The 22,858-nt window shown below is 50.9% G+C and overlaps 2 protein-coding genes, 1 non-coding gene and 1 pseudogene across 3 annotated transcripts in view; 3 read left to right on the top strand and 1 right to left on the bottom strand.

Moving 5' to 3' along the window:
• The first annotated feature begins 7,656 nt into the window (after positions 1 to 7,656).
• Wnt10b (Wnt family member 10B) lies at positions 7,657 to 12,490 on the top strand. The gene is made up of 5 exons (XM_004638620.2): positions 7,657 to 7,883; positions 8,550 to 8,663; positions 8,769 to 9,031; positions 10,894 to 11,267; positions 11,947 to 12,490. Exons 2-5 carry the CDS (start codon positions 8,590 to 8,592, stop codon positions 12,403 to 12,405), a joined length of 1,170 nt encoding a protein of 389 aa, XP_004638677.1. The 5' UTR covers positions 7,657 to 7,883; positions 8,550 to 8,589; the 3' UTR covers positions 12,406 to 12,490.
• Positions 12,491 to 14,231: 1,741 nt separating this feature from the next.
• LOC111818757 lies at positions 14,232 to 14,359 on the top strand. The gene has a single exon (XR_002822671.1). It is a non-coding gene; the product is annotated as a small nucleolar RNA SNORA11 (small nucleolar RNA).
• A 3,450-nt stretch (positions 14,360 to 17,809) lies between these two features.
• On the bottom strand, positions 17,810 to 18,202 carry LOC101570701 (annotated as a pseudogene).
• A 4,103-nt stretch (positions 18,203 to 22,305) lies between these two features.
• The window catches only part of Arf3 (ADP ribosylation factor 3), a 19,230-nt gene continuing 18,677 nt past the window's right edge, over positions 22,306 to 22,858 (top strand). The window contains exon 1 of the mRNA XM_004638619.3: positions 22,306 to 22,441. The gene's annotated coding sequence lies outside the window, so the exon portion shown is untranslated. The remainder of the gene's footprint in view (positions 22,442 to 22,858) is intronic.

Genomic DNA, 22,858 nt, shown 5'->3' with positions numbered 1-22,858 from the left:
GAGAGAGAGAGAGAGAGAGAGAGAGAGAGAGAGAGAGAGAGAGTTTTGACCCAAATGCCAAATGAAGCCTGTGCGACATGTTACTGAACTACACATTTCCTGGACCCTCCCGAGTGACAAGATGGAACAGTTCAGAATCCTCAGGTCCAAAGCCTAACAGTCTCTGCAGAAGGTACCCACCTAGATGGCCAAATAGATGAGTGCTGGGCCACAGGTAGCCTTTGTCCCTTAGGAGTCCCTTTCCACTGGGGCCTCGTCCACTCACACCTTTGGAACTGGAGGATTGCTACCACCCTCAGGTGGGAAGCAGGCCAGAGGCAAGGGAGCCTGTCTGTGGCCACTGGTGTTGAGCAGAGGTGGAGGAGAGGAAAGGAGCTGCTATCTTTTGTCCAGTGATGCAGGAAGAATGTTTTGTATTTGAATTCCTTGTTCCCAGTGGGGAACGAGGGGATGGGTTCTGGGTTAGGCCATGTAGGGCCCAGCTCAAATGCTTTGCTTAGGGACAGGGATGTAGCTCAGTGGCATAAGCACCTAGCAAGTGTAAGGTCCTGAGTTCTATCCCTGGTACCGCAAAAAAATAAATAAAATAAAAAATCAAAAAGGTTTTGCTTAAATCAACACTTTCTCAGTCATCAGCATTTCTTTTTGACATCTTCAGTTAGTCTTGCTACTGAAACACCCATGAACAGGCACACCCGCTGTGATACCTTCCGTCTGAAAAACTGAAAGAACATGTGGCCTCACACCGCTACCCAAGAGTGCCCATCTCTCTGTTCTGTTACCACCAAATTCAAGCTAGCCGGGTGTGGAAGTGCAAACCTGTAATCCTAGCACTCGGGAGGCTGAAGCAGGATGATTACCAAGAGTTCAAGGCCCGCTTGGTATATAAAGTGAGTTCAAGGCCAGCCCAAACTGTACAGTGAAACCCTGTCTCAAAAAGATCCCTTCAATGGGCCCGGGAAATAGCTCGGTAGAATAAGTGCCTGCCTGGCAAGTGTAGGGTCCTGAGTTCAATCCCCAGTACTGCCAAGAAAAGACCCCTTTAAAAAAAAAATTCAACTCAAAAAATGTTATGATTAATAACACTTATCCCCCAACCAATAGGGCTTGAACCTACAGGCATTCTACCACTGAGCTATATCTCCACCTTTTTATTTTGGCAGAACCGGGGATTGAACTCAGGCCCTTGTACTTGCCAGGCAAGCGCTTATTCTACTGAGCCATCTCCCCGGCCCCTTAAAAATACTTTGTGAGGGCTGGAGAGATAGCTCAGCAGTCTAAACACTTGCCTGGCAGGAGCAAGGACCTGAGTTTTATTCCCAGTATTACATACCATGCTGGCTCCGGTGCACCCAGCCAGACCACGGAAATTGGGTGTGGTGGTGCACACTTGTAATCCCAGTGCTGAGGAGGCTAAGACAGGAGAATCTCTATGAGTCTGAGCTGCATAGTGAGACCCTGTACTAAATAAATAAAAGATTTTTTATATGGTCCTTCTTTTTTTTAATTTTATTTATTTACTTATTTTTGTGTGTGTGTGTGTGTGTGTGTGTGTGTGTGTGTGTGGCCAGCTCAGCCTACCAGGGGGAGGGGCTGGCTGGCATGTGGTGCTGGGGGATCGTACCGCGGTCCCTGTGCTTTTGTTAAGCTTGTTCTAAGTAGGTGCTTTAGACCACTGAGCCATCTCACCAGCCCCAATAAAAGATTTTTAAAAAATTAAAGAAAAAACATTTTTTAAAGACAGGGTCTTGCAAGGGTCAGCCAAATAGCTCAGTGGATTAAAACGCCTGCAAGCTAGTGCAGGGGTTTGATCGCTGGACCTGCTATGCTGGCCCTGCCCACAGGGTGCACTGAGAGGGCAATTGAGACTGGGCGCGGTGGCGCGCACCTGTAATCCCAGCTCTCAGGAGGCTGTAAACAAGCAGATCACTAGAGTCCGATCTAGTAGTGAGACCTGAACACCGTGTAGATCCTTTCCTAAAATACAAAAAAAAGAGGGTCTTGCTAAATTGCCCAGACTTGCCTTGAATTTACCATCCTCCTTCCTCAGCCTTACAGGTAACTGGAATTATAGGTAGATGCTGCCTGGCCCAGCACTTCATCCTCTTTCTGCTCCAATAATGCCTTTAAACACACTATATCTCCTTATCAAAGCACGCGGGAACATTTATGTGGCCCTGCCCAATAGCCAAGTCACAGTTCTGTCCTCTGCCTCCTGTAACAGCAGACACCATTTAACATTTATTTCCTCCTTCTAAAGTTGCTTCCTCCCTTAGTTTTGGTTTTGTTTTTGGTGGAACCAAGGATTGAACTCAGGCCCTTGTGCTTGCCAGGTGTGTGCTTATTCTACTGAGCCATCTCCCCAGCTCCTGCTCCCTTGGTTTTGAAGCCCAGCCTCTCTTGCTGCTTTTTCTTCTCCAACTTGTTATGTTTCTAAAAATCAGAGTACTCCCAAGTTTTCTTAGTCCATACCAACTCCCCGAGGAACTGCACAGGTCCAGCTTTTCATGTGTCCTAATTTATATCTCTGGACTCAATACACTGAACATCTCAAAATTCACATGTCCAAAACTGAACTCTTTTTCTCCCCCCGCCCCTAGTAGTCTGGAGCTTTGCCCTGAATTACATTCCTAGCCCTTTGTTCAATTTTATTTTGAGAGCTCACAGAAATAGCTCAGTGGTCTAAGTGCTGACCTGGCAAGCCCAAGGACTGGGTTCAATCCCTGGCACCACATGCTATGCCAGCCCATCCTCAGAGCTACAGAGTGAGATCTTGCACCAAATACATACATTTAAATTTTAAAAAATCATTAAAATTAATTAAAAAATTAACAAAAATAAATTAAAATTCAGGGAATTTTATTTTGAGACAGGGTCTTGGTAAATCACTAAAAGGCTGCACCATGGGGCCGGGGAGATAGCTCAGTAGAATAAGTGCTTGCCTGGTAAGTGCAAGGGCCTGAGTTCAATCCCTGGTTTCACTAAAAAGAAAAAAAATGCTGGCCTGAAATGTAAACTCTTGATCCCTCAGGGCTCTGACTCACGCCCCCCCCCCCATATACTTTGGTCCTTTCCATTTCAGTAAATGATAGCTCTGTGCTTTGGCTGCCTGGGATGAGACTCTTGGGGTCATCCTTGACTCTTTTTTTTTTTGTACCTGGGATCAAACTTAGGAGTTTGCAGGTGCTTATGCAGCTGAGCTGTCTCCCCAGCCCTGACTCATCTGTTTTAAACTCCAGGTCAAACTATCACAAATCCTGTCCCTCAGTCTTTATAACATACACACACTCTGATCCACTTCAACACTCTCCTGCTCCTTGTTAATTTTTTTTTTTTTTTTTGACAGAGTCTCACCATGCAGTTCAGTTGGCCTTGAACTCACTATGCAGCCCAAGCAGGATTCAAATTCACCACAATCCTCCCGAAGCCTGCTGGGTGCTGGATTACAGGCATGTGCCAGCAGCCATCATCCCGCCTGCCCCCAGCCAGCCAGCCTCCTGCTGTGGCTTTTCTGCTTTTCTCGGCCCACTTGCACTTACAGTAGTACCCTCAGCACAGACAGCATGTCTTTCATTTACTTGACCCAGTGACTTTCAAGTTCTTGTCACTTCCTGAGGAACAGCACTTCATAATTCAAGACTCCTCGCATCATACAAAACAAAGTGGAGCTGGATGTGGTGGCGCACACCTGTAACCCCAGCATTTGGGAGGCTGGGGCAGGAGGATCCCTGCAAGTTCCAGGCCAGCCTGGACTACACAGTAAGTCCAAGGCCACCCCAAACTACATATTGAGACTTTGTCTCAAAAAATCAAAAGACAGAGGTCAGGGAGATGGCTCGGTAGAATAAGCACTTGTCTGGCAAGTGCAAGGGCCTGAGTTCAATCCCTGGATCCACCCCCCCCAAAAAAAAAGACAAAAATTTTAAAACTATTTCTCATTTCAGTATCTAAGTAACTCTTCGAGTTTCCATCCATTCCTGCAGTAGTCTAACAACTCTCCCAGCTTCTACATTTAATCCACCCCACCCCACGTCTGTTTTTCACATAGCAGCCAGTGTCATCCTTGTTAAAAGGAAGTCAGGTGGGGCGTGGTGGTATATACCTGTAAGCCTGGCCTAACGTGATCTACTCAGGAAGCTCAGGCAGAAGATGAAAAATTCAATGCCAGGTTGTGGGTGGGGAGTAGGGGGAAAATGAAAAATAATTTAATTCCAGTTTGTGCTGCAGAGTGAGTTTAAAGCCAGCCTACACACAGCAGCAAGACTCCATCTGAAGACAAAGAAAAACAACTGGGCGTGGTGGTGTATGCCTGGTATCCCAGCATTTGGAAGGCTGAGGCAGGAGGCTTACCATGAGTTCAAGGACAGCCTAGGCTACATAGTGAGACCCAGTTTCAAAATTCAAGCAAACAAAAATGAAACAGAACTCTTTACAGTGGTTTGAAAAGTCCCATAGAAAGCCAGAGAGATAGCTCAGTAGCACAAGTACCTTCCTGGCAAGCATAAGGTCTTGAGTTCGATCCTTGGCACCAATAAATAAATAAATAAATAAATAAATAAATAAATAAATAAATAAAGGCCCCATAGGATCTGACTCTCCTTTCTTCCTAACCTTCCAGTTTCATCATCTACCAGTCTTTCCCCGTGGCTTCCTCCTCTACACTGGCCTCCTTGGCAATCCTTTGAACAGACTGAGCAAGCTCCCTTCTCGGGGTCAGCACTGTGTTTCCACTTCTGGAGTGCCCTTCTATGCCTTTCTCCTTCATTTTCCCCCCTTTCTCCTTTATAAATTAGAGCTCCACTCCCAGTCTCCTTTACCCTGCTTCATTTTTCTCTGTATCATTTTGACCACAGATAACTCCTAAGGCATAAAGTAGAAAATCAGGAGCAAATCACCCTCCAGAACAGGGATGGGGAGACACATCAGAGGGAAAAGGTGCTTTGCTCTGACCTTGGAATCTGGGAGGAAGTAGGGGCACCGAGAGTTGGGCCGAGGACCCTGCTTCCTTCCCAGTGCCCACAGCAGGCTGCACCATCCCTTGGGCTGGGGAGGCTTGGCTTGCCCATCAATCCCGAGTACAGAAAGAAGTAAAATCCTGTGAGGATAAGCCTAAAGGTTTGTTGGGGCCAACTGCTAAGTGTGGGGGGGCTTCCTGTAAGTCCTGCAAGGTTGGCACAGAGCTTTGGTGCCTCCGGGCGGTGGCCCTTGGTGCTGCAGCAGAGGCGTGTGAGGTGTAGGGTAGGCAGCAGCTGAGCTCACCACCACAGGCGCATCCATCCCTCCCGGGCCTATAATTTGGGTTCCCCGGGCCTCGCCGCCCCTATCAGCAGCTTAGCAGCAGATGAGTCACCCAAGACCCCGCGCCAAAGCAAACATGGGGGAGGTTGTTCCCAAGGCTTCACCAACGCCTCAGTTGCTTGATCCCCCAATCTCCAGGGGCTCCACTCTTTGACTCCCGCCCTCTAGGACCCACTGTTCTGCCCATATTGTTCTCAGTACACTCTCCACCCCCATGATGGCAAGAAAAAGCCTTCCACTCTTCTCAGCCCATGCAAGGGGGTCCCGCTTATTCCCACTCCCTCTCTGTGGTGATGACAGCCCCCACTTTTCCCCTCTTGTTGTGGCCCAAACCCTGGTCAAGGTCTCTCTGGTTCCTGGCCCGCCCCTCTCCTGGAGCTGGCCGCGTGCTTGGGGTATGAGGCAATGGGTGTGCACCGCAGCCTTCTCCAGGCCCCGCCTGTCCTGCGGCCCTCTGGCTGCCTGCGGGTCAGTCCTCAGGCCAGCCGGTCGGGCTGAGGGCACTGCGGGCCAGCTCAGGCCACCCAGTCTGCCTGCCTGTGGCCTCCTATTTCAGTGCTAGGGTTCAGGGTGATGGAGCAGGAGCTCAGGCTCTTGGGCTTGGAAAAGTCCAGTGTGGGGAACTCTGGGGGCACTGAGTAATTAAAACATATGGCATAAGCTCTGACCCCAGCCTCTTCTGGACACCTGACTATATGCTGAAGTCTGGGGACAGAATCAGAACAAGATAAAAAACAAACCCAAAACCTGCAGGAGGCCAGACCCACAGAGAAATACAAATGCCCATGAGTTTTCTGTGGGAAAAAGGGCCAGAGCTAAACTCATCGTGTCCTGCGGGGACCTGGATGCAATTCTGGGCAGACACGTAGGAAGGACAAGGACACTGGTGATCACTGAGTCCAGGTGTCAGGAGGAAAACCCCTGGGATAGGGCTTGCAGATTATGGTGGCCCCAAAGTGTGGTTTGGTTGTTGTCCTCTAAATGGGGAGGGGAGGCAGGAGCTCTTGGGTTCCCTCTCCACAACCTGAAGTAGGAATCTGAGAAAAGCAACTCTCTGGTCCAGGCTTTCTAGGGTCAGTGTCCATGGCACTTTCCGCTCGCTAGCCAGTTAGGGGAGCGGCGCGTGACGGTGGTTCCCTGTACTTGCCCATCCGTCTGCGACTGCTGCGCCCCGACCAGCAGCGCCCCCTTCAGCACAAGGCAGGCCCTGCAACAGCACAGAGGGTCGGCGGGTTGCTGCGCAGAGGAAGAGGTGAGTGTGGCTCTGGGTGTCAGCCCCACGCTTTTGCTTACTGGGGGCGATCTCTGAGTCAAGGCATCTCGGGTGCGCGGGACCAACCGTGCCTGGGCTGCGGTCTGGCAGGGGCTGGGGGCGGTTGGGAAGCCTGGGCCCCTCTCTGGCAAAAATAGTCCGCAGCGGTTAGAGCTGGGAGAGTGAGTCAGGCAGGAGTGCGGTGGCGCCTAACCCCTTCGCTGCCACTGGAGCCCCCAACGCATTTTGTCTCCGCCTGCCCGTGCACCCCACGGCCAGGTTCCTTCCGGGCTGCTCCCGAGCTAGGCGCAGTGTGGGAGTCCTTAGGCCCTCCCCAGCCCAGGCGAAACGAGTCTGCGCGCCGGAGGAGCGAAAGCCCAGGAGTCGCAGGAAGGGCCGGAGACCTCCGTGGGGAAGGGTGGCCGCAAGGCAAGGCAATTGTGAGGGCGGGGTGAGATCTTGGGGTGACGGGAGGCTCCTGGTAACGACTGGAGTCTGAGGCCAAGGCTAAGCCCGGGCGAGGGGCAGCTCGGGGCGCTCCTTGGAGGTGGGGGCGCCTCTCCGTAGGCAGCGAGCGCCCTGCCAAGCGCTCGCGGTGGGCTCCGCCAGCGACTGCCACTCCGTCCGCTCCGGCCACGCGTCCTCGGCGGAGGCGCTGAGCAGAGAAGTGATGAGCTGTTTGGCCCCTTGGGCCAGGTCCTGGCTTCCCTGCAGCCCGGAGGACCCCAGAGCAGGTGAGAGGAATTGGGCCACCTCCCCCTTCCGAGGGGCCGAGCCCCAAGCCTGGCGTCGGGGGAAAGGGTGTGTGCAGGCTGCAAGCAGGGGGAGCGGCTGCGCTCCCCAGCCCAGGAGGGGTGCGGGGCTGGGGTGGGGATGCCCGGGGCTCGGGGAGGGGCCGCAGCTCCGTCAGCGCTGCAGAGGCCGTGAGCTCTGCGCCGGCAGCCCGGGCTCCAGAGCCTGCTTACGGTCGCCGGGCGCTCGCTCTCTCTTCCTCCTCCTCCTCCTCCTCCTCCTCCCACGGCTTCGGCCCCTGGCCCTGGAAGAATGCGGCTGTGCTGGGCGCGACTCGGTCTCCCCGTGGTTTAAGCAGCAAGAGCAGAGCCGGGGCGACCCAGCCTTGCGGGGTGCGGACCCTGCGTTCGAACCGCTGGAGGTAATCTGACCCCGGAAGCAGGGAAGGCAGGGGCCCGCGCCCCGGGGACAGACAGACAGTCAGGCATCCACCCGCTAGAGTCAAGATAGAGAATAAAATCGTGCCTCAAGATTTAGGGGACACTTCGGTGGGAACAAGTGGCTCAGCGGCACTAGCGCGAGATCCTGAGTTCGATTCCGGGTACGTAAATAAATAAATAAAATGCAAAGTGGCTGCTTTTGGAGGAGTGGAACGTACAGTTAGGAAAGTGGCGGGGGGGGGGGACGAGGAAGAGACTCGGTTGCGCCCCAGTGCCTGCTTGTGGGAGGCCACTCAGCTTCCCTGGGCCGGCACGTGGAGCCTCTCCTCTTTCCCTGCTGAGCAGGTGGGGGAGAGCGCAGAGAAAGCCCGGTCTGGGACCCTCTGACAGGACTTGCCTGCCACAGCAGGCACCTGGAGATGACACCGCCCCAGGTAGCGGGGAACCCCCTCCCACTCCCGCCCCTAGTGAACAAGGGCGGGGGAGTTAGTCTGGGGCCCTGGAAGAGGAGCAGTGGGTGAGTCCGAAGGAGCGTCTGTGTATTGGAGCTGCGTGTGAGCGTGAGCTGGGCCCCGTTGTGTCCGGCTGCGCGGGGCTCCGGGGCGGTCAGTGAGTCCCGAGCCCCGGGAGGCCTGGACCCTTTCTCTTCACGGCGCTCCTGGATACAGGAGCTCCGGGACCCTGTTGATTCTTACTGCTTTGTTTGCAGAGGGATGAGAAGGTTCAGTCGGGGGCCGCGGTGGTTTGAAAGCCAGAAGTAGGGCGTCCTTCAGTTCCCCGGGAGTCACCCCATTCTGGAGCCTACCCCAAGTCTTCTTGCCCCACAGGCGCTGATCCGCCCATCCAGCGGAGCCTCCGGGCTTCGACATGCTGGAGGAGCCCCGGAGACGGGCTCCACCCTGGGGCCTCGCAGCCCTGCTGCTCCTGGCTGCGTGCAGTCGGTGAGCCGTTCTTCTGTCTTTCAGCCTAGCACCAGTCTGGGGGTGGGGTGGGATGCGGGGGTGTGAGACTGGACCCCAGACCCCTGATGCCTCTTCTGTCCCCAGGGTTCTCAGCAATGACATTCTGGGCCTGAAGCTGCTGGCCGAGCCACCACTGACGGTCAACACCGTGTGCTTGACGCTGTCTGGTTTGAGCAAGCGACAGCTGGGCCTGTGCCTGCGCAGCCCAGACGTGACGGCGTCGGCACTTCAGGGTCTGCACATCGCAGTGCACGAGTGCCAGCACCAGCTGCGCGACCAGCGCTGGAACTGCTCGGCACTCGAGGGCGGCGGCCGGCTGCCGCACCACAGTGCCATCCTCAAGCGTGGTGAGCCTGGCGGGGTTGCTCTGTGGCCCCGCGTGTCTCAGGGGCTGGGGGGCAGGCCGAGGCGCGCGCAGGCGGGAAGAGACGGGTCCATAGCTTCGGGAGGGGCTGCTCAGGGAATTTCCCCGCAGAACCGTGCTGAGCTGGGCCTGGCCACCCGTCTGAGCTTTTGCGCCTGACTTCCACCTGCACGCTGCTGGCAAGGCAGCTGGGTCCTGTTCCCTACCCTGGGGCCCCCTTTTCTGCCTCCACCCAGCTAGATCTGGATTGCACCTGTGAACAAGAGATGCCCCCAGCTCTGGAAGCTTCAAACACCCCCCCCCATTTTTCTCTCCCCTCCCTCTTCACCAGAACAAGCCCAGGCCCATGTCCCCAGAGTCTCAGCGGGGGTGGGGTGACGCCCCCAACCGTTTAAGGGTTAAACCTGCTCCCCTAATTGCTGGGGTTCCCAGGAGCCAAAGCTGGGAACAAAGACCCTGATGGCTTTGAAGCTGGGGAGCAGCCCCTTCCTCTGCCATGGGGGCCCCAGGTGTGGCTCACCTGGGCAGGTGAGGAACAGCTGGAGGGACCTGAACAGATCCTTGCTGGCCTGGTCTGGGATGGTCTGGAGGCTTCACTGCTTCTCCCATATTCTGCCAGAGTTCACTCCCTGAGGAGTAAAGACCCAAGGGGGTTCAGCCCAAGGGGTAGGGGCAGTGCTTTGGGGACTATGGGGTTAATAGGCAGCTGCCATCTGCAGGGAAATTCCCAGGACTTGTGCAAACAGCTTCACCCTCTGAAGGGTTGGGGTTGGGGGATCAGGAGGCTGGCCCTAAGGAGGTGCAGTCTTTCATCTTCTCGGGGCTCCAGAGAGCTCCTGCCTCATGAGATAAGGGACTCCTCCTTCTCCAGGGGTGAACACTTCGATATCTGTATAGTGGGTGGGTACCTCTGTCTAAGCTTGACCATCTTGAGCCTCCTTGACCCTGAAGACACAAGGAGACCAACTTTTTAAGAGGGCTGTAGGGAAAATCCCCCCACTTCTGCCTTACTCCTCACCCCAGTGTTATATAGGTAATAGCAGGTTTGGATAAACATAAAGGGCAGGCTTGAAGGGCAAAAGTAAAACTAGAGTCTGGAAAAGGGCAGCTCCATAAGTCCAGTGTTTTGGGGGTGCTCTGTTCTGGTGGTGGAGAGTAGGTTGATTAAAAGACTGATTTAAATAATAGTTAAAAAAACCAAAAGAGGCCTTGGAAATACCTCAGCAGTCTAAGCACCTGCTTAGGCAAGCGCAAGGACCTGGTTCATGCAATCCCCAGCCTGGGTGCACAGAGCTAGCCACCAAGACTAGGCGTGTTGGTGCACACTGTAATCCTAGGGCTGGGGAGGCTGAAACAGGAGGATCATTACAAGTCTAAGCTGCATAGTGAGACCCTGTACCAAATACATAAAATTAAAAAAAAAAAAGAACCCCAAAGGACTGCCCCTTCCCCACCCATGCTTCCTGCAGGACTGGAGATTTTAGTCCTTAGATGTAGAACTCCAGGAACATAGCCTCAAAAGCCTCAGGGGCTCTTTTATAGTCACCTGGCAACTCTAGGACTCTCTACTTCTGCTCTGGCTCTTGTACCCACACCTGAAAACCACAGACTTCCAGGGTGGGAAGGGCTTTGGCCACCACGTAGACCCATCAGCTTCCCTTTATAGATAGATGAGGAAACTGCAGCTGTGTGGTCTTGCATTGTGCTCTTCTGCTAACCACCCAGCTGCTAAATGGCAGAGTCAGGGTGCAGTCTGTGGTGTTGGAGGGTGGCTGTTTCTTTCCTCTTCTCTTTCTCGCCCGCCAGGTGGGCCTTACCTCCACCTTCCTGCCCTTTTCACCCCAGGTTTCCGGGAGAGTGCTTTCTCCTACTCCATGCTGGCTGCTGGGGTCATGCATGCGGTTGCCACAGCCTGCAGCCTGGGCAAGCTGGTGAGCTGTGGCTGCGGCTGGAAGGGCGGTGCTGAGCAGGATCGGCTGCGGGCCAAACTCCTGCAACTCCAGGCACTGTCCCGGGGCAAGAGCTTTCCTCACTCCCTGCCCAGCCCTGTCCCTGGCCTGAGTCCTGGCCCTGGTCCCCAGGACACATGGGAATGGGGTGGCTGTAATCATGACATGGACTTTGGAGAGAAGTTCTCTAGGGATTTCTTGGATTCCAGGGAAGCTCCCCGGGACATCCAGGCACGAATGCGAATCCACAACAACAGGGTGGGGCGCCAGGTATGTGTTTTGGTCTTGTCCTGGGTCTCCCTTGGTGCTCAGGCCTGGCTAGGGTCTGAGAGGTTCAGCAGAGTAATATGAGGTGTGGTGGGCTGCCCCTCATGTCAGCAACCCTTCCAGCCTCAGGTATTTGCATGTATAAAAAGAGACTGATGAAGTCTGAGATAGGAGGCTTGGGAGTTTAAGGCCAGCTTGGACTGCACGCCAGAAAAAAAGAAAGAAAAGTGGGAAAAAAAACAAAACAAAACAACGACAACCCTCTGATGATAACCTACCTCACAAGTCATTCAGGCTGAGCTAGCAAAATGTAGCAAAATGTACTGCCTAGGCCTTGGTGCATGACACGGCAGCTGTCATTACAGCTGTCTCCTCCAGAGGTTTTAGGGGGCACTTTGGGCCATAGTCCCCATTTTATCAGTGCTTACTCTGGAAAGAGCGCTGAACTGGGGGCCAGACAACTGGCCGTGTTGCCAGCTGGTGATCAGAGACGGGCGAATCACAGTGTTCAGGCTGCAGTTCTCCAACCATAAAGTGAAGGAGTCGGTCAGTTAATTAACTTCTTCACGATGCCCTCCGCCATCTCACACTCGGATTGGCCCCATTTCTCTGCACTTTTCCCTCTGGCGTGCTGTGCTCACTTGCTGCCTGCTCTTCACCTCTTGTCCCTCTCATGTTCCAGGTGGTAACTGAAAACTTGAAGCGGAAATGCAAGTGCCACGGCACATCGGGGAGCTGCCAGTTCAAGACCTGCTGGAGGGCGGCCCCCGAGTTCCGGGTGGTGGGGTCAGCGCTGAAGGAGCGGCTGGGCCGAGCTGTCTTCATTGATACCCACAACCGCAATTCTGGAGCCTTCCAACCCCGCCTGCGGCCTCGTCGCCTGTCAGGAGAGCTAGTCTACTTTGAAAAGTCTCCTGACTTCTGTGAGCGAAACCCGGCTGTGGGCTCTCCTGGGACAAGGGGCCGGGCCTGCAACAAGACCAGCCACCTGCTGGATGGCTGTGGCAGCCTGTGCTGCGGCCGTGGGCACAACGTGCTCCAGAAGACACAAGTGGGGCGCTGCCACTGCCGCTTCCACTGGTGCTGCTACGTGCTGTGTGATGAGTGCAGCGTCACAGAATGGGTCAATGTGTGCAAGTGAGAATCAGCCTCACCCTGGGGCTGTGGCAGGGGGCTGTGTGCAAGGGACACTTTTTCAGCCCTGTGCTCAGAATTGTGTTCAGGGTACCTACCTGGAAACAGCTTTGGGGTGGTGGAGATTAGACAGAGTCTGTGATTTGCAGCTTTCTCTGCACAGCTGGAAGCCCCTCAGGGAAGCTGTCACCTCACTTCTGCTCCTCACATGCCTGAATGGACTGAGATGAAGTGCACTGTATTGCTCTCCTCTTCTAAACCTCACAACCCCTTGGACCCTGATTCATGCTTCTTTGCCTGGGAAGTCTCTGTAGTGTGGCCACTCTTTTCCCCTGCAGGATAACCCAAGGCCTTGTGCGGAGCCACTGAACCCTGTGGAAAGAGACCACCCTTCCTATTTGCCTCCTCAAAGTCCTTCACCAGAGCCTGGACCCCCACTGTTGGGACAGGCAGCGGTGCTGGAAGAGGGCTTTGTTCTTCAGGGAGCCCAGGCCCTAGGAAAGTCACCTCCTTTCACTCAGGTGCTAAAGGGGACCCTGCAAAAAAGGGTTTCACCTGAGACTTTTGGCACCCCCTTTTTCCTCCTCCAGCAGGAAATGGGTAATTTATTGTACTGCTAATTGTTCTTGTGACTAAAATAAATTAAGTTACTGGACTGGTGGTAGAATGCAGATGGTGCTATAGCCAGCAATACTGGGGATCTTGGATTGTTCCACCTCAATGTTCCTGGGTGTGCATTTGGTGAGCTGGAAGTCTGACTACATCTTGCTTAAGTGTCTTCTCATTTTTCTAGGTTTTTTTTTTTTAAAGATTAATTCTTGGGCTGGTGGTTATAAATTGTTTATGGCAAGTAGTATTCTTTCTCTTTCTTTCTTTCTTTCTTTCTTTCTTTCTTTCTTTCTTTCTTTCTTCTTTCTTTCTTTCTTTCTTTCCTTTCTTTCTTCTTTCTTCTTTCTTCTTTCTTTCTTTCTGTGGAACCGGGGATTGAACTCAGGCCCTCGCGCTTGCCAGGGAAGTGCTTATTATACTGAGCCATCCCCTGGCCTCTTTCTTTCTTTCTTTCTTTCTTTCTTTCTTTCTTTCTTTCTTTCTTTCTTTCTTCTTTCTTTCTTTCTTCTTCTTTCTTTTTTGTGCCAGGAATCAAACTCACAACCTCATGCTTGCCAGGCAGGCACTGTGCTGCTGAGCTATGTCCCTGGGCCTGCAAGCAAATTTATTGCTAGTATTGAGAACACTTAGGAAATTCCTACTTCTTAAAGATGTCTTCTAGGTGTAGCTGGCTCTTGGGTTTCAAGCCTATTGCAAGATCTTGCCTCGTCAGTCTATTGGGAATGAACTGCCTATTTGGCCCAGGCTCTGGTTCTTTGGCACTGGTCTATAGTATTTTTTATGACCCTTAGGGAACCTCAGTCTTGGCATACTAGGAAGAACAACTGATTAGAACAATTATGTCACCCTGGCTAAGGTGGTAAATCAGCAGTAACCACAGCATTGAACATGGGCTAGAAAATAACAAACTTTGGTAAGTATTAATTTGCCACCTTTAATCATATGAACTAGATTTGCGGTAATAAAATCTAAAACAAATCAGAAAATTGTACACAGTAAATATGTCCTTGGTATGGTGATTTTACCCTCAGGAAATAAATTTTAAATGGGGTTGGGGGAAAATATAGAGAGAAGAATGAGGAGGAGAAGGAATAGGAGGAGAAAGAAGGGGAGAAGAAGAAAAAGGAGAAGGAGGAAAGATTAGAAGCAAGGTTGAAGTTCAAAGGAAGATTATGCAAACCTTGGGTAACTGGTGAAGAGGATAGGATGGAAAGAGAGAAGGAGTGGGTGTGCTCAGAGCAGGCAGCCTGGAGAATGGCGTCTCTGTTTACAACACACCCAACAGGAATTTAGGGTCCCTGTGACAAGGGGCACAACACTTGTGACTTCCCTTGAGCAAAGGTCCCATGCATGTACTCCAGACGCTTCTGTGTGGCTTCTGGACAGTGCCAATGGGACAAGGCTCTACAGCATTTAATAAGAGAGGTGGGCATTGTCCACTGATCCATGGTGATCCGTGGTAGTCCTAGAAGTAAAGACTGAATTTCTATTTTCAACAAATTAAAAATAATAATAAATAAAAACAATTCTTCAGGCTGGGGAGATGGCTCAGTAGAATAAGTGCTTGCCTGGCCAGCGCAAGGGCCTAGTTCAATCCCCAGTTCTGGGGGGGAAAAAATCTTTCCAACAACAACAACAACAACAAAAGAAGAAGAAAGAAATAAAAACAAGAACAGAACAGAACAGAACAACAAAATAACTAGAAACAATGTTAGAAAAACAGATCAAGAAAAAGAAAGATAAAAAATGTCTATTCCAAGGTGTGTCCCTGCTGTTGCTGGTAGACAGAGCGGGCAGAGAGTCCAGACCCACGGTCACTGATCCCAGCAGGCCAGCTGTAAATTCATTGCAGGGCAGTGGATAATCTCATCAAGCCTGCACTTTTAGCTCCACTGATGTTCAGGCTGCTTTTTTTTTTCTGCTTTTGAGACAAGGTCTTGCTCTACAATTTAGTTCGTGCTGGTCTTAAACTCACTATGTAGCCCAGGCTAGCCTCGAACTCATGGTGGTACTCCTGCCTAAAACTCCCAAGTGCTGGAATTATAAAACTCCCAGACACCATGCCTGGCCAGCCCGGCTTTGGGCCATGAGGCTAGAACCCAATCTGATCAGCCTGAGACGCCCTGTGTGTCTCCTGTTGGCTTGAACTCAGCTCCCTGCCAGCTTGAACTTGGCTTCTTGACTTCCTGCCAACTTGAATTTGGTTCTGCCTGACACTGTTCCTGACATTGGGTGCTGCTAAGAGTAGCTAACCTGCCCCTACTGAGTTCTGAGCTTTGGTGACCCCTCTCCAAGATGGTTACCAGTCAATCACCCTCCCAAATAACAGCAGCTGCTGCAGTCCACTGTGTCCACTGTGTTCCACTGGTGTGTTTCTCGATGCAGGCCTCTGGGGTTACCAGGAGTCACTGTGTGTCTAGAGGCTTGAGCAGCCCTTCCTATCGGTGAGTCAGGCTCAGGGAGACAGTGCCACTGACCACCTCCTTCTGTGTTGAAGTCTCTCTTTACTCTCTTTGCCCTTCATTTCTCACTTCAGGTCCTTGTTGAGCTCTGGGGACGAATTTCCCTCGTTCTCTTCCTCACCTTGCTGTATTCCAGCATCTGGACGCCAAATCTTGGAGAGCCTGTTTCTCTGCTGCTTGCTACTCTGCCATCTTCCTGGAAGTTCCATACTGGGACCTTTGTCCACTGTTTCATTCCCATGTGAAACATCTCCCATTCTCAATGACTTTATTTACATATATCCTGCTGAGTTTCACAAAGGATTTGAAATGATCCTCAGTGATTTAACTGGCAAACTTTTAGTTTGTGAAACCAGGAAGGCCTTCTAAGTGAGGTTAGAAACCCAAATGTAGGCTGTGGGGGCTGGTGAGATGGCTCAGTGGTCTAAAGCACCTACTTGGAACAAGCTTAGTAAACCACAGGGACCACGGTTCAATCCCCCAGCACCACATGCCAGCCAGCCCCGCCCCCTGGTGGGCTGAGCTGGCCACACACACACACACACACACACACACAATAAATAAATAAATATAAAAAAAAACAAAAACAAATGTAGGCTGTATTAGCTAAGAGTGCTGGCACACACCTGCAATCCTAGCACTCAAGAGGCTGAGGCAGGAGGGTTGCCCACTTTGAGTTCAGGCCAGCTTGGCCTATATAGTGAGTTCCAGGCCAGTCTGAACTACACAGTAAGACGATCTAAAAAAAAAAAAAAAAAAAATTAAATACAGGACCTAACTATTCTCTATCTACCCAAACTACTCCAGATACCATGCTGATCATTGCCTAGAACAAGAGTTGGCCTTTTCTTTCTTTCTTTTTTTTCCTGTAAAGGGCTAGATGGTATGTATATATTAGACCATCTATATTGTGCACTTTGTCCTAACTACTCAGTTCTGCCGTAATTATAGAACTCTGCTCTTAGAGATCAAACACAACTACCTTGGTGTTGTGGCAAATGGCTATAAAGTAACACTTTGGGAGACTGAGGCAGAAGGATCACCAGTTTGAGTCCAAACTAGGCAATGTTAGTGACTTGGTAGGCCCAGGATCATCAATTAATCAAAAATAAAAAAGGTGCTTGTGATGTAGGTCAGCGTGAAGGCTCTAGGTTCCATCCCCAATACCAAACCAAACCAAACCAAACCAAACCAAACCAAACCAAACCAACCAAAAAAACCCCACCATCACCCCCAACAAAAAATCTTTTTTTTTTTTTTTCTTTTAGTGGTACCAGGGATCAAACTCAGGACCTTGCGCTTGCCAGGCAAGCACTTATTCCACTGAACTATTTCCCCGGCCCCTAAAAAATCTTTAGTTTACAAAAAATTTACTATAGAACTTGTATAGATTTGTCTTCTGCAAGTTGCTTGTTGACTCTTTGGCCTATATTATGAGATCACATTTGCTCTGAGGTTTTTCAAATCTTAAATGTATCTCAGCATTTAATATGTACTCAAAACAGTAGATACTTTTCTCTCTGACTCCAAACCAGAGAATTTGGGAGGCAGACAGGTAGATGCAAGACTAACAGGAAACTTGTTAAAAACGATTCCTGTGCTCAAAATAAGAGGTGTTTTCCACACTCTGGAACCCAGCAAAATCATCATGTTTTCCAATTGAATTACTGCATGTGTATTTTGTTCTTCCTAATCTTAGTAAAATAATTTTTACTGATTTTACTAAATGAATTTATCATTTAAAAGATAAATGACAGGCTGGTGAGATGGCTCAGTGGTCTAAAGCACCTACTTGGAACAAGCTTAGCAAAGCACAGGGACTGTGGGTCGATCCCCCAGCACCACATACCAGCCAGCCGCGCCCCCTGGTGGGCTGAGCTGGCTACACACACACACACACACACACACACACACACACACACATAAATAAAATTAAAAGAAAAAGATAAATGATACTGATCATTACAGTACTGATCCCCAGTACTGTAAAAAATAAAATAAAAATAAAAATAAAAGATAACCTGAATTGGGGTGTGGTGGCACAGGCCTGTGATCCCAGTGCTTGGAAAGCTGAGGCAGGAGGATTGCAAGAAGTCCAAGGCCAGCCTGGACTACAAAGTGAGTTCAAGGCCAGCCTGCAATAAAAATTAAGACTTGTTTCAAAAATAAATAAAAATAAAAGATAAGCTGAGAAAAAGAATTTTTTGTTTCAACTTCTCTATTCCTAATTCAGTATCTTTGAAAATACTCACTTTCCCAAGACTCACTGCTTTCAATGCTAAAAGCCGTATAGCACAACTTTTTTTTTTTTTTTTTCAGTTCTGTAACTTTATTTCCAAGTTAGTTCTTGTTCACATTCACTGTCTGGAGACTTTTGAACGTGCTCACAGGGATGTAGGTTGCCAAGCACATGAATGTGCTCTTACAGCTTGTTTGCCGACTTTTCATCCTCATCCCGTTTCCTGGACAACCGTACCCAGATACGATATGAACACTGCTTATTCCTTTGGCCCAGGCTGCTTTGTTGAGCCTGGTGTCGATGTGCACGTCTGGAGTCCCCCTCTTTTTCATGGCAAACTTCTGGATCTCTGTAAGTGCCTGAGGGGCGCGCTTCTTGAAGCCTGCTCCGTGGATGCACTTGTGAATGCCGATCATGCATCCTCGGGTCACCACCTCGCTGATGGCAGAACTGCCATTCTCCTTGCCACCCTTCTTTGCGGGAGCCATTCTGCTGGGTCCAAGTTGGAAAGGAAGAGCCTATATCACCATTTATTTTATTTTATTTTTTTCCCATAATTTTATTGATAAACAAATAGCAATGAGACAGTTTCAAATCAAATTGGTAGGACAGTTTCAATAATTAACACATTGCATACATTCTTCCTAGTGGTTAACTGCTGTACAAGATGCGGACTTGATATCCTATTTACAAACACCATTAGAACAAATCCCTCTATTCATTAAGAGAATGTAACTATATATCTATCCTAACCACTTCGAATACACAGATACAAAATGGACATTCATCTGTATCCCCTTTTTTGTTAAGTTCAATTATTTGAATATTATAGGTTAACTCGGCAAAATATTCTAAGAGTCCAGTAGCCCATAATAGTATTGGGTCTTCCGCTTCACTGGCAATGTCAGAAATTGTTGACCTGAGTCCCCTACAGCTCAACATAACAGCATAGCTTTACTTCTTATATTTTGTTTTTATACTTTTCTGCTGGATGGTTAAGACCAAGGTAAAGCAGGACCTGTACAATAAGAGTTGTAGCTTTTGGGTCTGATAAGGTCAGTGAAATCCCCTCAGGATTTATCCTGAGATCCTGCACCTCAGATTATAGAACCTTTGTCAGTGTCAGCCATGTGGATGAGTCACGGCCGTTGCTTGGCCAATGTGCTCTCTGTGAAAGCCTGAGAGAATGTTTTCTCTCCATGTGACTCTCCTTAGGCACACTCTACATCATTGATCACTTTCCTCTTTGGCCCCATAATCTCCTTGATCAGAAAATTTGGGACACTACTGAGTTACATGACATTACAGTACAAGTTCTCATATGTCCTGAGTCTTAATTGACCTTAGAAAGCTAGGGCCTATATCACAATTTAAAACTATAAATATTGCATAACCAAGGGACTTAAAGAAGCTGACTTAATAGGTCATGACCTTAGATTAGCCATGGTTGTTGCAATAATTCCACTTCTCTGGATAATAGATTTATCTGCTACCCAAATTATTCTCTAATGAAGTGAAATGAGAGGAGCAACATGGTAGCAATGATTTTATTTTTTTTTGGCGAACGGGGGATTGAACTCAGGCCCTTGCACTTGCCAGGCAAGCACTTATTCTACTGAGCCGTCTCCCTGGCCCTGGTCGCAAGCATGTATGTACTGGGTTAGGGCAGCATTTTAATGCAACATTTTATGTACTGAATCTCCACTTGAGCACTGAGACTTCTTGCTTTAAACGTGTACTGGTGTCAGGTGATAGATATCCTGTTCTTAATTCAGATTTATTTTTAAAATGTATTTGGTACAGGGTGTCACTACACAGCTGAGATTCATAGTGACCCTCTTGTTTTCAGCCTCCTCAGCGCTGGGATTACAGGTGTGCACCACCATGCCCAGTCTTGGTGGCTGGCTCGCCGTGCCCAGGGGCAGGGCCAGTGCAGCGTGTGATGGAACCTCAGTCCCTGTGCTTGCCTGAGCAGGTGCTTAGTCCACTGAGCTATCTCTCCAGCCCTTAATTCTGATTCTTACTGAACCTCATACATACAGAAAAGGGGTGAAGGAGAAGAGATGCAACTGGAATTGGAAAAGGATATGAAAGGGAATGATGAGACAGAACACCCTGACCATACAGTTCTCATTCAGGAAGGGGAAGGAGACCCTCCAATGGAGCTGTAGCAAGAGCACTAGCTTTTTCCCATTTCTGTCCTCTGCAGTCCATTTGGCTCCCTTTCTTTCTAGCTTTCCTTCTTTCATCAGACGCACTCTGTGCCAAACTTAGCCCCAAACCACAACCTTGACAAATTCCAAATGGATTTTGTCACTAAGGCCAACACCCCTCCTCCTGGCACACCCTGGGCTCAGGACTAGGCCTAGCGAGGGTCAGGAACTGGTGGCTACACTTTCAGTTTTTACTAGGCTCTAGTGGCAGCCAGAGAGACAGGAGGAAGTCCAAGAGAGAGACAGGAGTCCAAGCCAGGCATCTGGGCCTCCTTCAGCTCTGGAGACGCTATTCCTCTGTCCTTCACCAAGCGGTAGGCAGCTGGGGTGCAGCAATAGGTAGCTAACCTCCAGCTAGGCGGCAACTCTTTTTCTGCTCCTGTTTGCTCCAGGGGCAGCCTCCCCAGGCTCCAGAGGGGTGAAGGAAAGAACTGGGAGATTTCATTTTCCAGTTGAATTCCTCAGTCTTGAGTACTTGCTCCCTAACCATACGAGGCTGTTACCACTCCCACCCTTCTGTCATCCTTGGGATACAGCCTTGAGAGGATCGAAGTCCTGGCCAGGAACATCCATCAACAGTTTCTATTTTCTTATTGGACTCTCACAGGCATGTTGGCGAGGTTGGGGCACTAGAGAAGGAGTTCTCAAGCCTAATTTTGGTGGTTATGTGAGGGCTAGAATTTGATGGAGTGTTGGTAGGAATTTCTACAGAAAGGAATGGAGAAGGCAATCACATGAAGGCATCTCAGGACATACTCTAGGAGTGTGTTACCAACATTGGAAGAGTCTTGCTTTTAAAAACACAGAGCATAGCTGGGCATGGTGGCCCATGCCTGTAATCCCAGCAATGGGGAGGCTGAGGGAGGAGGATCACAGTAATTTTGAGACCAGCCTGGGCTACAAAGTGAGTTCAAGGCCAGTCTGAGCTGCATAGTGAGACCCTGTCTCAAAATAAAAACAATTTATTAGGTAAAGGTCCTTAATAGCAGTAAGTAGGACAGGAGTAATTCCTTTTATCATGAACAGGTTCCTTGCTTTTTTTTTTTTTAATCCATCTCATCCCTCACTATCTTCAATTAGGGTCCTCTTGACTTTCTTTTCTTTCTTTTTTCTTTTTTTTTTCAGAGCTGGGGATTCAACTCTGGCCCTTGCGCTGGCCAGGCAAGTGCTTATTCCACTGAGCTATCCCCCCAGTCCCTCCTTCTTGACTTTTTCTTTTTTTGGCGGTATCAGGATAGGACTCAGGGTCTTGTGCTTGCCAGGCAGGTGTTTATGTCACTGAACTATCTCCCAGGCCCTTGACTTTCTATTCTAAGTCATGTTATTCTTCAAATGAACACAAGAGAGAAAACCGACTGGGATAAGAGGCAGGGTCTGGTAAGGGCACAGAGTATGAGGTGATGGAGACAATGAGTGTGGGGCTCTGCCAACCTAGGTCTCCTTAGAAGGAAGCAGAAAACGAGGCAAAGAATTCAGAAGAGTAGCGATTTTGGCTCAAGCTTAGTTAGCCAATTTCTAACGTCCTTCCAGCACAGCTTTTATCACAGCCGTGACTGCTCCGAGGAGCTTTGCCTATGCCCCCAGGTGCAAAAACGAGTGTGGTGGAAGCAGGATCGGCAGGTAGGAAGGAGGTGCACAGGTGCGCGCACAGCCCTTGCCTCCTCCTTGGGATGCTGAAATCCGTATTCATCTCGACACTTCCCCAGACCACAGCTCTGAACGTGAGGCTTCGACCGCTGCCTGTCATGCTCAGTCGTTTCCTTCAGCCTTTTCATCACTTTCCCTTCTCTTCCTGATGGGAAAGGCTCTGCATGTAGCTCAGTTTCAGTGAGTAGCAACAATGGCTTCTTAGAATGCTTCTACAATTGGAGGGTGCGAAGGAAAATAAAAAAAACATCCTGCTCAGAGACTTCTCACATTCAGGAAGGAGGAGACCCTCCAATGGAGGTGTAGCAGATTAATAAGAATTAAGGCACGCCACGACCAAAGACGCTCATTCCACGGGTCTCCGGTCCCCTTGGCTTAAAATGCTGGTTTCCAGCAAGCGACTTCAGTCCTTAAATTGTAGGTGTGGTCCTGGGGCTTAAGTGTCTCAGCTCAGGCCCTGCCATCCCACCCCCATTTCTCGGCCCCGGGGTCCCACTTCTGCCGCCCGCAACCCTCAGCCCTCGCACCTCCCCAGCCCCCACCCGGACCTGAGCGTCAGCGCTCCTCGGCTTTTGCTGCAGCTGCTGCCATGGTGATGGGTCTCGCGAGAACTGCTGTTAGCTTCGGCGCAACTCTCGCGCGATCGTGGAGGTGGGAAGTATCCAGGGCTGGGGGTGGGGGCGCGTCGCACAGCTCCTGTCGCCGTCGCGGCTTCCGGTGCTAGGTGGAGGAAAGGAAGGAGGGAGCCGGGGAGCGGGCCGGGGAGCAGCCGCGGGGAAGTCGGCTTGGGGAGCAGGCGAGCGGAGAGAGAGGCCAGCGGAGCTTGCGGGGGCGGAGGCGGTGGGAGCCGCGGCGGAGCTGCGCGCGGAACAGGTGAGAGGCTGGGCGAAAGGCGGGCCTCCGTGCAGAGGGGCGGCTCGGTTGGCACGAGCGTCTCGGGCGGTAAGCGGCCCCTGCGGCCCCGTCCGGCCTGGGGCGGCGCGGCCCTCCCCAGCCGACGGCTCCGAGAGGGGCGTCGAGCCAGCCCCGCGCCTGCCCCCGCGTTTGAAGGACGCCGAACTGGGGTGGGGGTGGGGGTGGGGGCGCCCTCGGATTCTGTCCTCTGCGTCGCACAAGGGGCGACCTGGGCTGCAGTTAGGTTGTCCTCATCAGCAGGAGGTAAGCTTTCGAGGGGAAGGGGCGGTGGGGACCCGCCGTCCGGGGAGCGGTGCTGCGGGGGCGCGTGGCTGCCTCTTTTAAAGGGCCAGGCCGGGGAGACCCCTCCCCGTCCCCTTCCCCTCCCCCTCCCCC

The sequence above is a fragment of the Octodon degus genome, unplaced genomic scaffold (assembly GCF_000260255.1).
Source record: "Octodon degus isolate 3935 unplaced genomic scaffold, OctDeg1.0 scaffold00100, whole genome shotgun sequence".
NCBI classification, from domain to species: Eukaryota; Metazoa; Chordata; class Mammalia; order Rodentia; family Octodontidae; genus Octodon; species Octodon degus.
The sequence above is the reverse complement of the archived record's forward strand: the minus strand, read 5'-3'. Positions and strand labels throughout refer to the sequence as shown.